The sequence below is a fragment of the Nelumbo nucifera genome, chromosome 6, assembly GCF_055504915.1.
Source record: "Nelumbo nucifera cultivar China Antique chromosome 6, China Antique-T2T, whole genome shotgun sequence".
Classification (NCBI taxonomy): Eukaryota; Viridiplantae; Streptophyta; class Magnoliopsida; order Proteales; family Nelumbonaceae; genus Nelumbo; species Nelumbo nucifera.
Genome location: NC_142654.1, coordinates 57,537,255 through 57,552,116, shown reverse-complemented (window position 1 = coordinate 57,552,116; position 14,862 = coordinate 57,537,255). Strand labels below are relative to the sequence as shown.

The 14,862-nt window shown below is 37.5% G+C and overlaps 2 protein-coding genes across 14 annotated transcripts; one reads left to right on the top strand and one right to left on the bottom strand.

Annotated features, from left to right (window-relative positions):
- Positions 1–2,106: 2,106 nt before the first annotated feature.
- On the top strand, positions 2,107–11,037 carry LOC104601979 (putative membrane protein At3g27390). 13 transcript variants are annotated; one of them, XR_016077177.1, is made up of 14 exons: positions 2,107–2,670; positions 2,781–2,889; positions 2,969–3,077; positions 3,187–3,382; positions 3,487–3,617; positions 4,942–5,230; positions 5,405–5,511; positions 5,786–5,927; positions 6,071–6,263; positions 6,924–7,173; positions 7,252–7,535; positions 7,859–8,020; positions 8,195–8,256; positions 8,346–11,036. XR_016077177.1 is itself a non-coding variant. In XM_010265504.3 (11 exons), exons 2-11 carry the CDS (start codon positions 2,823–2,825, stop codon positions 7,391–7,393), a joined length of 1,626 nt encoding a protein of 541 aa, XP_010263806.1. In that variant the 5' UTR covers positions 2,107–2,670; positions 2,781–2,822; the 3' UTR covers positions 7,394–7,663. The 13 variants fall into 13 exon arrangements, 1 of the variants encoding a protein (XP_010263806.1); XR_016077176.1 differs by having other exon boundaries at positions 8,195–9,894; positions 9,964–11,036; XR_016077179.1 differs by having other exon boundaries at positions 7,859–8,071.
- Positions 11,038–12,213: 1,176 nt separating this feature from the next.
- Positions 12,214–13,140, bottom strand: LOC104602077 (uncharacterized). Its single transcript, XM_010265646.1, has one exon. It carries the CDS (start codon positions 13,138–13,140, stop codon positions 12,214–12,216), a length of 927 nt encoding a protein of 308 aa, XP_010263948.1.
- Positions 13,141–14,862: the final 1,722 nt, after the last annotated feature.

Genomic DNA, 14,862 nt, shown 5'->3' with positions numbered 1-14,862 from the left:
TTAAATAGTTAAAATAATGAAATCATGTAATAAATTTAAAAAATTTCTTCAAAGTAGAAAAATATTTATAACATAATATTGAAATTAATAATAATTTAATATATTACAAAATCAATAATGGAATTATGTAATAATAGTATAAGTTATGATTTTATGGATAATTAAATTCAATATATAATTCATATTTTAAAATTTAAATATTTTATATATTTTATATATTATTTAAGTATTTAAATAAATAAATATTTTAAATAACAAAATATTTAACATAACTAGATTTTAAATAGTTAAAATAAAGAAATTATTTAATAAATTTAAAAATATCCTAAAAATTAGAAAAATAATTATATCATATTACTGAAATTAATAATAATTTAATATTTTGACATAATATTGTAAATAAATAATTTCAATTATATCAAGTAATAATTCAAGAAAATAACTTTCAAAAAATAATATTTATTTATAATAATTTTAAACTCTTAATCTGTATTTATTATATAATTATATATACTAAAATTAATATTTATTGTATTTCAGTAATTATTTATTTTTTTTGTGATTAATATATTTTCAGTAATCATGTATAAATTTATTTTGTTTTCCTATTTAAGAGAAAAAATTTAATATTTATTGGAGATTAAACTACTACTATTGAAATTTTTAAATTTAATTTATTGTACTTATTGTATTTATTATATTTTTGTTATAACTTATTGATTAATTTTTATTAGAGATTAAACTATTATTTGCGATTATACTATTTATTGACTAAGTTATTTTATTTTTAGAACATAATTTGTTTTTTATAATTATTGTAACTATTATATTTTTTCATTATCAATATATTTTCAAAAATTGTGTATTTTTTGCTATTAAATTTCAATAATTTTTGGAGATTAAACTATTCTTATTTATCAGAGATGAGACTATTAATTTAGCTGAAATTATGAGTGCTCGTGAGTTAGCATGCATAACTACATTACTTGAAGCATTCTTTGCTTTCCCCAAATGCCCCATGGACAAAAGTCAAAGCATTTAAGTTTCTTAGTGTTTATTTAATGAATGGTGAAACTAAAAATTAGTTTCATATGCAATAAACGCCCACGCCTATATATGTGTTTGGTCCAGTTTATGTTTATTGAGTAAACGTTGCCACATAGGTGCCCCGTCAGCAAAGGCCTCACTAATTGTATCCATACGTATCGATATTTGCAAAAGCAAATATTGATTTCTATGCACCTCTCCCATTTCAGGAAGTTTCATTTTGGAGCTTCCTGAAACGAGTAAACGTTTATTGGCACTTTACTGATGTGGTACTTAATGGCGTTTATATGTCATAAACGCCCACATAAATTGCTTTTCTCGATTTTACAACCACATAAATATATAATGTTTATTCAATAAACGTAAACGAATAGAGGACATGCAATCATACATGCATAATTACATGAGCAACATGGTTTCTGTCGGTATGGCCCCATCAGAATCCCTCCTAATCATAAAATATAAACTTTGAATCTTTGATTGCTTCTTTTAATCAGTACAATTATTCTTAGTCTTTATCTTTATTACCCGCTCTTAGTGGTGTTGTGATTCCTTGCTTTTGTATTGTACGGTAAAGTAATTTTTTGGTGCAAAGCGTCTAGGTTAAGTCATCATTCTCGAGCAAGCGTCTATCTTTGACACTTGGTGAATTTAGAGTCTGTTTGGGAGAAATTTAGATTTGCTCCTCACAGAGTGTCCATCACGTTCTATGAGGAGCAGATTCGGATTCGTTTGATAGGGCTTCTCTGTTTAGGGTGCATCGTGTTAATTGAGCTGAGGTGCTTGAGCACCGGTGTTCTGAAGAAGCTATTCTTCAGAGTAGCTCAAAACCTGTTCTCCAATAGCCCTTCCAAACGGCACTTAATTGTTCAAACACAGAGAGGAGATCCCAATTCCACAACAATTAACAAACAAATAAGGATTGCTCACTATTATTATAAATAAAGTCCAGAGGCATCTTATCCCAAAATTAAAGAGTGGGAAGCCTTCTTCAGTGTTCCAAGCATCCATCCCAACAGTGGCCCCAAAAGCAGGTCTAGATGTAACCAAAGCACTGACTGTTAGAACTTTGAAGAAGTCTTGAATCCCGTTCAGACCAGAAATAACCCCTAGAGAAAGTTACGAAACCCACCGTCAAGCGTGTCAGTGATATTTCTTCCACGCTCGATCGAAACCGTAAAAAGCTGGCAGAGACTATTTTCATGGCGTTCTACTCTCTCCTTCCACCGTATCAAAAAATTGGAAGCGAACCTCATTTACAGTAGTAACATAGCTATAGTTTTACCATGTATGGCTTCTTCTTCAGAGTTCGGACTAGATTAATAGATAAGGAGAAATTAAAGGCATGAATTAAGAAGTGTTGATCTAGCTAAAAGTGATGAGCGTCGTCGTCGTCGTCGTCGTCGTACGTTTTGCCACTTGTGTGGAGACGGTGCACCGGCCTGACTAAAAGCAGAAAGAAATATATTAAACAACACATGAAAGGAAGAATATAATACTAGATTTACGTATTCCATCCGTAATTTTCACGCTTCACTGTTACTTGTTATAAGATTGTGAGCAACTCTTTCTGCGTTCCGGAGCTCGGGCAAACGAACGACTGATGTTTCACCTTCAGTTCAGGTATTCAAACTACTATTTTGTCTAATCTTAATTTCTTTAGGTTTTCTGAAGTACTATTCTGCACTTCTGAGTGAAATAAAACCCACTCATTTTGAATGATGTGCATGCAGTTAATTCAAAATTGATATGCACAGAAAGAGAAATTTCTGAAAATGGAACTGCATGCGCTCGTCTTCTTTCCTGTTTTTATGCTTCTTTTAGTTCTCGGAATCATTAAAGGTTCTTCTTCTTCTTCTTCTTCTTCTTCTTCTTCTTACTGTATTTTCTCCTTCTGACGTAATGAAGCCATCGATTGCAGCGATTCTAATTGGACCAATTGTCTTTCTTGTGATAAGTTTGGGGAATTTAGCGGTTATCGTCGGGTTATGGCCATTTCATGTGGTCTGGACCTACTACTGTGTTGCGAAGTAATAATTTTCCTTCTTTTCAAGAAATCCTTTTCAATGGTGGCATGAAGATAAATAATCTTCAATGATGAATGATTTCTTTCTTCTCTTTATTATAAAACTGTGACAGAAGTAAAAATTTCGGTGGATTCATGAAAGGGTTCTTGTTTCAAACCCTGCCCATTCCATTACTACTAGTATGGCCATTGGTGGGAGTAATTGGGAGCATCTTTACGGGTTTAGGGTATGGCTTCTTTTGGCCTTTAATGGCGACATTTGAAGTGATAGTTGAGGGTGTTCCAAACAAATTCATCAGATGCTTCACGGTATATACTTCCGACTTTATATTACTTTGTGTCTGTTTATTTATTTATATATATTGAAGAGCTGAGTGAAGGATTTATTTCTCTGCAACCACCTCCATCTGCAGGATGGTACTTGGAGCTCTATTTTGGTTGGATGCACCATTGTCCGTGACTTTTGGGATTTTTGCTTTTATTCCTACTTCTCGGTCATGGATGGATTGCTGGAGCAGAAAACTACGGAGCCTATAGAAATCAAGTAATGTTTATCAAACATGATTTAATTTCTAATATCTTGCAACAATCTGTTGTGTTCATTGTGTATCTTCTTAGTGTTTAATTTTTTTTTTTTTTCTCTCATCCAGTTTCTTTTGCAATTTCAATGATCTGCAAAATCTCATTGGTTCCTTTGCTGCATATAGAAGAATGGATCAATCTGTGAAAACTTGTTCTTTGCTGCATAGAGACATTTGTTTTGGCCTACCCCATATGCCCATATAGCACAAATATAGGGTAGGGCCCATGGAAACCTATGGTTAAAGTCACATCTCTTTGATGACTGAGATTTGCTACTCGGTCTGTAGCTTGATTAGAAGTTAGGGTGTAACATGAGGAATTTTTAAGGTCACCCATTCTAAGTGTTCAAGTATGTTTAACTTGGGAGTTCTAATGAGATTAATCTTAAGGGTGAGCAATAAATTAATTCCAATTTTCTCCTTTTTCAAAATCTTTGGCTGTTGGAAACATTATTGGGCATAACATGTTATTATGGGTGGGGTGTAAAAAACTATTTTCCCCCAATTAATATCCTTAAATACCCCCCAAGTTATTTACTCAAGATGGAGGGGCAGCCATCTAAAATATTCATTAACCATTATCAAAAGGGAAGTAAATCAAATCAGGGAAGGAGGTAGAACCCAACAACAAAACAAACAACTTCACCCTCTCATCATCCCAACCCATTACACAGTTCAAAAAATTAGTTCAAATCAGCTACCCACAATCATCATCGGGAGATGTTTCCAATACACGGCAGGGGTGTGTTGTAGGGCATTGTGGGGGGCTGATTTGGTCTCTCAAAACACATAATAACAAAAATTAATCATAAATGAGTTTGGATCTGCTGACCATGACACATTTCTGGCTACACGCATCCTGCCACACATTAGGAATATTGGTTGTACCTTAAAACACCGATATTCCTGATGTATGACTAGATGCATGTGGCCAGCAATAGCAATGTGTCATGGTCAGCAGATCCGGACTACAATCATGACCATTAACCTACATGAAGAGACTGAATACCAAAATATTGTTCTTTAAGCATCAATATTTGCCTCTCTTGAAACTTCATTGATGGAATTGTAAGATAGAACTTTCCTTCAACTTTTTAAGCCCAAAACTTCAAACAACGCATTTACATGATGTTGAAGTGTATATATTCATTTCATTATTTGTTAATTAACACATTTTATTTTCTATGTATATGTATTTGCTTCCACATATAATTTCTGGTAATTAAGAAATGTTTGGTTTGGAGGCTCTTGCATGGGATTAATTACTTGTACCCTACGTGTACGTAGGGTTTCTCAGATACCAGGATGCACGTTGGCCGGAATTTTGGGGGTGTTGATAGATTTTCCGGTCACAAGTTTTATTGTGTTATATAAAGCTCCCGTCATGCTATTCAAAGGATGGAGGCGATTGGTCCGAGATCTCTTTGGAAGAGCAGATCCCTTCCTGAAAACTGCTTGGGTCCCCTTTGACGGGCTTTCGATTATTTTGTGGCCTGTTGCTGTTGGTCTCACCTTCTTGGCTGGAATTAGTTCAAGCTTCTTTCTTGGCTTTTATGCTGCTGTTGTTGCATATCAGGTACAATTTTAATCTTCTGACGCTTAGCTTCTTCTTTAGCAGATGATCGATGATTTGGCCGGCCGGTGTTGTACATGCTTTTTTTTCTTTTCTTGTTTGGAAATGAATTAAATTTATATGGTTATTTTTTGCTTATTGATTAGCCGACAATGTATTTGTTTATTTTATTGTTAGGAAAATTCTATAAAGAAAGGAATACTCTATGCCATTGCCGTAGTATCTTTGTTTGATGAGTACACCAATGATTTTCTTTACCTCCGAGAAGGATCCTGCTTTCCAAGGTACGTACCAAATGTGAGTGAGAAGTTCCCCATTGTTAGAGAATAAAAAAAAAAAACTATTCCCTATTAGGGACTTCGCCTAACAGCTTAAGCTTTTAGGTCGAATGGTTCCTTTGAGACCCATGGATTATTCTGACTCATGGGTTCTAACCAAACAATCTCCAACAGCCACTTTGACCTGTGAAATTACACTTTAATTGTTGAAGTTAAGACTGTGGGTATATCCCTTCAATCAATGTACTCTATCATAGCGTCTGCACATTTGGGCAGCCAGACCTAGATATCGCAAGGGAGTTTCTCCAACTCTACCATTACTTCCTCTAAGGCGATTGCCAGAAAAGACCGAGGCTCTTCGTGCCAAAAAATCTCCATTAAGGACAGCTTCAATGAAAGTGAAGACACTTAAGGCTGTAGTGGTAAGCATTCTAACAACTGTGTGTGTGTGCGCTTGTGCCTAAGCTTTCACAAATCCCTTGTCAAACAAGAGCATTATTTCATTCGACAAGTATTACAGTCTGACCATGCAATTTAATTCTTGGCCTTTCAATGTTTGTAACAGATATGGAATAACTTCTTTGAGGCGTGTGAGAATGTTGGGAAAGAGCTAATCAGAGATGGAGCCATTGGGTTACAGGATTTGGAGGAATGGCAACTGTCCAAAAACAAGATAATTAACATCGGCATTCCTGCATATTCATTTCTGCTGTGCTTTCTCCGCTCAATCAAGAATGGTTCCGATGGCTTTCTCATGCGTACGAAGAACAGCTTTCTTACTGGTTTTAAATAATTTTTTTTTTTTCTAAAGCAGTGAAACCAGAAATTTTGCTTCACCATGTGCAGATGACACCTTTTCACCAGTTGGGTGCATGATTATATTTACTGAACAATCCTATAGCCACCTTGTATTGTTTTTTTTTTTTTTCTAATCAGAAAATTCAAAAAGTAAAGAGATATCAGATCTACAGGATAATGGGTCCATGGTCTTTTTACTTTTAAACATGCCAGACTTCCATAGCAAAATAATTTTCCAAATAGTTTGTGTTTTTGTGTTTTCTCAAATGATATAGCTTTGGGTCCATTTCTGGTCAATGAGGTTCTGGAATCTTTTTTTTCCCTAGTGAAAGGGGGACTTTAATTGCTTTTATGGGGTCCAAAGAAAAATTATTTGCTCAGTATGAGTTTTCTCAAATTCAAATTATAGCTTTTGGTCCATGGCTGATCTATGAGGGTGTTCAGTCCTTATTTTCTGGTGAAATAAGGATTCAGTCAATCAGGTTTGGTGGATAAATGTGAGCAGGGAAACCCACCCCTCCCCCAGTGATATCATATTTAATTTTCTCTTTGTATTGGTGGGTATTGATTACTTGTAATTGATTATAACTTTATAGCTTTTTCGTTTCATGTTATTTCAGGTAATAATGTTGAACTTACAAATATAAATAGGCCTGAGGGCAGGGTTTTTGACTGGTTCTTTGAGCCAATGTCTCTTATGAAAGAGCAGATTAAGAAACTAAATTTACGGGAGACTGAAGAGTTGTATCTGCAGAAATTGACTCTCTACTGTGGTGATATGCAAAGATTAGCAGCTTGGGAGAATGGTGGATTTCCTCCAGATCCAGAGGAAAAGATTAGAGAAGCTGAGTTGGAGGAGATAAGTAGAAGGTACCAGAGTTTATCTTTCTTGGTTTTTGATATATATAGTCGAATTTAACTTTATACTTTATTTTCCCTCTAAATCAGGCTGCAAGGCTTTTGTTTGAAACTCTCAAGGCTGCCAACCTTCCGACGCCGGTTTGATGAAGTGGTGAAAGCTTTAGTGAAAGAAGCAAAGCAGAGATCAAGTGGGTGTGACAGCGGTAGTAATATAAAAGAAGCTGTCTAGTCATTTTCGACGCTGTGTCCCTGTAGGGTTGTCAGTGGGTCGGGTCTATTCCGATAGATCCAAGCTGACCAAACCGGTTATATCGGTTTGGCTTACTTGATTTTCGTCCCTACCAATAATTGGGTCAGGACCAATTCTAGATGTAAGTCATGTAACGAACCAATTATATAGTTAATAATATATAAACATTTCTTGGCTTTTCTTTTGTAATTTTTATTATATTTTATGTGTAAATTTTATTGACAGTATACAAGATAATTTTGGTTAAACACTTGCGTGTATTTGATAATTACTTGGTGTAGACATTGCTTTGTCTTTTGATGAATGCTTTCACCAAACACGTACAGTTGCATAAATAGTAGGAATATAAAATTGAACTAATATTTGAAATTAAATTTGCAGAAACCATGTCTCCCTTGTATGCAAGACTAAACATTGAACATTGTTGCCTTGTATTCACTGCAGAGAGGTGGGACACTTTGAATTAAATTTCAGATCTTACAGTGGGAGCTGATGGTAATTACTTTCTGGTCAAGGAGATTGCAAGACCGTTAGCAACATTGTATATATCCTATTGCGATTGTCCAGGCATTTGGATTTGGAGCTGCTTCAGAAGAAGTCATCGAAGTAAGTAAGAAGGTTGAGTTCTTAACAAATTAGAACTCTTGTTGGTTGCAGGTGAATAGACTTATTCTCGAAGGAATCTAACACATACAACCCCTTTTAATTTAGTTTCTATAAATCTGCCATGAGATGACCCTTTGATTCCTTTCCATTGCTAACGCATTGTCTTGGATGCAGACGCCCATCATTCCCTAAATGATCATTATCGAGTCCTCTACAAGCCACCATCAATACACCAGGTAATAACTAATCCAAATAGGCCGCTTCACTTTTTCAAGAACGACTTCTGCACCCTTAATTTACTGCTCATACACTTTGTGGACTGTAGCCCATCATATAGTTGATCTTCGTATAATAAATACACACCAACAGAAAGGACCCTTGAACAGGGTGTGGATTTCTTCTCCTCCGGTCATTTCATGTATGTATGTAAATTTTTTTTTTTTTTTTCAAGTGTTGGGACCCTTGTCCAATGTAAATGAGCAACGCCATCCAAGTCCCCCTTTGAATCTATGTGCTGTAATTGACATAAACATCAGTCTCACACGTAGATAATAGCCCATCCTCATTCTTTTTCATTCCATGTATGCATTTTACTGATAAAAACCACTTAATGATGAATTCATTATCCCCAATTCCCTCATTGCTTCATCATTGACCGACTTAGTCACCAACTCACAATTGTAGGTGAAGTTTGAGGAGAGGTTATGCAGCCCTCATTGACATGTAAGCTAACGAAACAGTAGGATGAGCACCTACAGATTTGGCAAAATCTTGAACTCGCCTTTGCATGATACCCCATCGGTTAGAAACAGCATGGCCTGAATCGCCTCTGTTTAGCAATCCGTGGAACAAGGGCCTTTGCTCTCCGTGCTCTTCTTAGCCTCTCCTGAAAGGGATAGGGTTTATAGTTACTTTAACATCTGAATTGGTGTTGTATTTGACAATGTAATCAAGGTCAACATGCAGCATGAGTGCAAGAGAGAGCTGATTTTCTTAAGCCCGTGCGCTAAAACGTATATGAGTTTTTGGAGGGATCCAATTCACTGCAAAGATCTCTTTGATTTAATGTATTTTCCTCTCTTTTGCTTTTTTTTTTTTTTGCTAGTTGCAGCGCTACAATCATCTATTGTTTGAAATTCATCCACATGAATATTGCAACTAATGTTGCACCTCCTTTCTTTATTATAGAGACAACATTTGCTTCTATGGATCATACTGAGCTAGGGCTTCACCACTTGGCACATTTGTATGGCTTCATTAGCAGCAGGCCATCACAGACCTTTAATGGTTCGGGGTCCCTAGGTCCAGAGCTTCATAGACTTTCGGATCCAAGGTTTCTTGGATTTAGGGATTAGCTTGCACAGAGCTTCTTCACCAAAGAGTCACATCATGCAGAGCTTCATTAGCAACAGGCCCTCATAGGCCTTCAATGGTCCGGGGTCCCTAGGTCCAAAGCTTCGTAGACTTTCGGGTCTGAGATCTCTTGGATTTAGGGATTATCCTACACAGAGTTTCTTCACCAAAGAGTCACAACAGCTTCATCAATAGTAAGCCCTCACAGATCTTCAATGGTTTGGGGTCCCTATGCCCATAACTTTGTAAACTTTCATGTCTGAGGTCTCTTGGGTTTAGGGATTAGCTTGTGGAGAGCCTCTTCACCAGAGAACATGATGCACAGAGCTTCTTTCTTCACTAGAGATCCCAACATGTAGAGTTTCATCAACAACATGCCCTTACAGACTTTCAATGGTTTGGGCTCCCTGGGTCTAGAGCTTCATAGACCTTCAAGTCTAAGGTCTCTTTGATCTAGGGATTAGCTTGTAAAGAGCTTCTTTCCTAGAGGACTTGATGCACGAAGCTTTCTCTTCTTCAAGGTAATGTACTTTTATTTTTTAATGTATTAATACTTCTCTTTTGCTTATATAGGTGATGTCTTCTTCTAGATCATTTGGTCAGGAAGTTTCATCGCCATCTTTGATGCATCCTCCAACAAAGAACTTGCCTCAAGAAAGAAGATTGCAAAGCTTGAATACCCAACTTTGAATGGGTGATCTCTCTACTTTCCTTGCAGAACTCTTAACACACTTATGCTTGTAACTGATGAACTTTTGATAAGTTCTTGTTGTCAACATAGAACTGAATAGGAAGAGCCCTTTGAATCTCTCCAACCAAGAGGAGCTATCGTAGATCAAGCAGTGCTTGAGTCCTATGTTACTTCTAGAGAGTTTGTTTGACTTCTATGAGATCATATGGGATGAGTGCATTCCTTTAACATGGAAAGGAGATGACTTTTCATATCCCTTCTAAGAAAGCTTGTTGTAAAGATCTTTACCCACATGAATGGATGTCTATGACCAAATTGTCCATGGTGACAAGGTTCTTGATGAGGTCTAACATCTTGACATGTTGTTGTTTGTCCAAGAGGTTGGTTCCTCGTCATCATGTGGAAAAGAGTACCTTATTTATAGAGATAGAGTTAAACATGCTCCAACTAAGAAACAGAATGAGGCAAAAATTAGCAGATCTAGTTATTGAAGTGATACTTATGAATTGAACAAGTCTTTTTCCGGCAACAAAAAGATTCAAATCACAATTGACATGACTTTTGCTAACAACAAGAAAAACCACATTGATGTAATGTCTTGTACCTTTAAGGAGGAACGATATGGAATAGAGGAACAATAAAAAGCAGGTGGAACAACACTTTTCCTTAACCTTCAAAGACAATACTCTAGCAAGAAGTAGTAGGAAGATAGTGAAGCACTTGTAGTAGAAAAGCTTAGCATGGCGAGTTGAAACAATTGAAGGAAACCAATAAGCAAGAGGTGCAAGTCAATGTTACATGACAACACAACTTGTAGAAGCATCCATTGCTCTTTGTAGAAGTATATTTAATTATGTAAAACTCCAAGTAGTCTTTCTCTTGTAAATGAAACAACATCTACATTGTAGTTACATGATGTTGGAAATGAACTTGATGTTTCTTTCTTTCTCTTCTAAGAGAGAAATTCTCATATTTGACTTTTGTTTCGTCGTTCACAGTTTAGGCTCATATGGGTCAAGAGCATTACAATGCAAAAAGACTTTCTTTTTTTTTTTTGCCATTCATAGTTTAGGCTCATGCAGGCCAGGAGCATTACAATGCAAAAAGACTTTTTTTTGTCGTTCACAATTTAAGCTCATGCGGACCAGAAGCGTTACAATGCAAAAGACTTTTTTTCCATTCACAATTTAGGCACATGCGGGCCAAGAGTGTTACAATGAAAAAACTAGGGGTAGTACCTTTTAAGGTATTTTCCATTGATAGGCTCAAGACGTAGACCCTTTAGCGTGACAAGGAGATAAGAATCATTAGTGTATATTTCTTCCACTACGTGAGGCCCAACCATCCTTAAGGAGCTCATTTGTCTTTCTAGGGGGAATACAACTTCTACACTACATACTAAAACAAAAGGAGTTGCATTTGTAGCAGTGCAATAAGATGTCTAATATGCTCATAAGGCCTCATACAAGCGTTCATGCCAATCTCTCTTGGACTTGGACACAATCTTCTCAAGTAATTTACAAAGAGTTTTGTTAAAAGCCTATGCAAGTCCATTAGTCATTGTATTGTACATGGTTGAAAACCTCTGCTTAATGCCAAACTTGTCATAAAATTGTGTCACCAATGCTATTGAGAATGGTTTCTCATTATCTGTGATTATGTAACGTGGAACACCGTAGCGGTAGACAATGTGAGCCCGGAGGAAGTTGTCAACATCTTCTTTATTTACTTCTCGAAGAGGAATCACTTCAGCCTATTTGGAAAAGTAATCCGCTGCTGCTAGGATGAATAGGTGTTGACGAGAAGATTTAGGCAAAGGACCAACCATATCAAGTCCCCATGCATCAAATGGCCACGATGCAAATGTAGGATGTAGAGATTCTGGTGGTTGGCGAATAAAATCCCCATGGAATTGACATGTCTAACATCTTTTAGCATATTCAATTGAATCTTGTACCATTGTTGGCCAATAGAAGCCCATCCACTTAAGGCGATCATGGAGCTTAGGTCCTGATTGATGAGCACCACAAACTCCACAGTGTGCTTGGTCTAGTGCGCTTTGGATTTCGTCTCTGTGGACACACTTCATGTAGGCATCATTGAAGGAGCATTTGCAAAGGTTGTTATTGTAGTATAGGAAACGGAGTGCTCAACGCCGTATCTCAGCTCTACACTTGGGATCTTTAGGCAACTTCCCATGCTGCAAGTAGTCAATGAATGGTCGCCTCCAGTCCTCAACCTCCATAGTAAATACAAAAACCACATTACTTTCATGTTCTGTCTCTTCTTGAGAAGGCTTAGGGGGAATAACCCATTTTGCACAAACGGGTATTGTTGTTGCTTCATCACCCGTGAGTGCTAAGACTGACGCTAGATTAGCAAGGGCATCTGCTTGCTCGTTTTCACTTCTGGGTACATGTTCAATGGTAGCATGCTTCAACTCCATTAGCAATTGGATTGCATAATGGTGATAGGGAACTAGGTCGTCCTTGTGCACCTCATACTTTGTCTTCAATTGGTTGATTACCAACTTCAAATCCCCATATACTGTGAGGAAGTGAATTTCCAAGTCAATGGTCATTTCTAAGCCAATGATTAAAGCTTGATACTCTGCCATGTTGTTAGAGCAAAGCTCAGTTAAGACAAATGAGTATGTGAGGATTTCTCTTTGTGGCGAGACAAATACAAAACTAGCACCCGTGCCATCTTTGCGTGTTGTTCCATCGAAAAACATCATCCATGCTGGTAAGATGTTTATGTAGAAAACATCTTCATCAGGAAGGTCTTCAGAGAGTTCCCAATCTACTGGAATAGGGTGATCTGCAAGAAAGTCTGCTAGTGCATGTCCTTTCACGGCCTTCTGTGGGACGTAGATGATATCAAATTCTAACAAGAGGAGAGCCCATTTAGCCAGTCTCCTTGAAAGTACAGGTCGTGTGATTATGTACTTGAGGGGGTCTACCCTTGAGATGAGGTGGACAGTATGTGCCAACATGTAATGTCGTAAGTTCTTCCTGGCAGAGATGAGAGTAAGACAAGTCTTCTCTATGGGTGAATAGTTGAACTCGGCTCCCATTAGTGTCCGACTGAGGTAGTAGAGTGCATTCTATTTCCCTTCCTCATTGACTTGTGCCAACAAGTTTCCCAATGACTACTCTTGCGCAACGATGTATAGGATGAGCGGCTTCTTAGGAATTTGTACGACAAGTACTAGGGGTTTGAGAAGGTATTGCTTTATACTCTCTAAGGCATTTTGCAAGCCTCATCCCACTCAAATGGGACATCCTTTTTCATCAGCTTGTTGAATGGTTGATAATGTCTTGCTAGGTTGGAGATGAACCGTCGAATGTAAGTTAGTCGTCCTTGGTTTCGCGGTTCTGGCATGTTTTGGATGGCGTCAATCTTTGATTGATCAATTTCAATCCCTCGATGGCAAACAATGAAACTGAAGAATTTGCCTGAGGTGACTCCAAATGCACATTTGAGAGGGTTCATCTTTAGTTGATGTCTCCTTAGCCTATTGAAGATGTTATGCAAATCATCAAGATGGTCTTCTCTCTTCTTAGACTTGACAACTAAGTCATCGACGTAGCACTCGAACTTCTTGTGAAGAATGTCAACGAAGATTCGTTGCATCACACGTTGGTACGTGGCACCGGCATTCTTAAAGCCAAAAGGCATCACTTTGTAACAGTAGATCCCCTTTGGTGTTCGAAAGGCCATGAGTTCTTCATCCTTAGGCGCCATGCGAATTTAATTGTATCCAGATGAACCATCCATGAAGGATAATGCCTCGTGGCCTGTAGTTCCATCTACCATGAATTTAGTGATAAGCAAAGGAAAGTCATCTTTTGGGCAAGCTTGATTTAGGTCTCGAAAGTCAACACAGACCTTAATTTGACCATTCTTCTTCCTCACAGGGACATTGTTTGCAATCCAAGTTGGATACTTCACTTCCTAAATGAAACCAACTTCAATGAGCTTGTTGATTTTTGCTTCAATTTGCGGAATCAACTCGGGCCAGAATTGACGTTGTGCTTGCTTGATTGGTCGTACCCCGTGTCTAATAGAGAGGTGGTTGACAACAACATTTGGGTTTAACCTAGGCATTTCCTTGTATATCCAAGAAAAAGCATCCTTGTGCTCCTGAAGTAGTTTGAAGTATTTAGCTTCTTCTTCAAGACTAAGGAGTGCACTGATGTAGATAGGTCTAGGTTCCTCTTCAGTGCCAAGGTTCAACTCCTTCAGGTTATCCACTATTGCTTGGCCTCCTTCTTCAAAGGTAGGTGGGGCAGGCTCAAGTTCTTCATCTGAAGAAGTGTTTGACAAATCTTCATCATCCTCCTCGATGGTGATGTGATTAACTGAGACAATGTCTCCATCCTCAATTATCCATTCACTTTGTTCTTTCATGCTTTGTCTTGGTTGAAGATTGGAATTTGATTGAGAAGATGATGGAGACGTGATGACAATAGTCTGTTGTCTAACTGTTAAGGTCTCATTAGAGGAAACTTCCAAGTTGGGCACCCTCTTCATCCAAGAAGGAATAACACTTCGAGGCTCTGACTTCTCCTTTGTAGCAATGGCACATTGTAGGCTTTGACTTTGTTGTCAACCCTTTTTCTTCATATTGGCACCCTTGAGCCCTATGCGGAAGAGTACTGAGGTCCCTTGTGGTTGACTAGATGACGTTGGAGCAACATCTTGTCCTCCAAGCCTTGTCGAACACTGATTGTCTTTCTCTCGATTCTCCTAGCCGGTCGAAGACTGAACTCTGTTGTATATGCTTCTTTTCTTT

Coding starts and splice junctions, on each gene's coding strand:
- LOC104601979 (XM_010265504.3), top strand. CDS start 2,823: ATGGAACTGCATGCGCTCGTCTTCTTTCCTGTTTTTATGCTTCTTTTA. Junction 5,512..5,785: donor GAAGGATCCTGCTTTCCAAG/GTACGTACCAAA, acceptor TTGGGCAGCCAG/ACCTAGATATCGCAAGGGAG. Junction 6,264..6,923: donor TTCCGATGGCTTTCTCATGC/GTACGAAGAACA, acceptor ATGTTATTTCAG/GTAATAATGTTGAACTTACA.
- LOC104602077 (XM_010265646.1), bottom strand. CDS start 13,140: ATGGGAGCCGAGTTCAACTATTCACCCATAGAGAAGACTTGTCTTACT.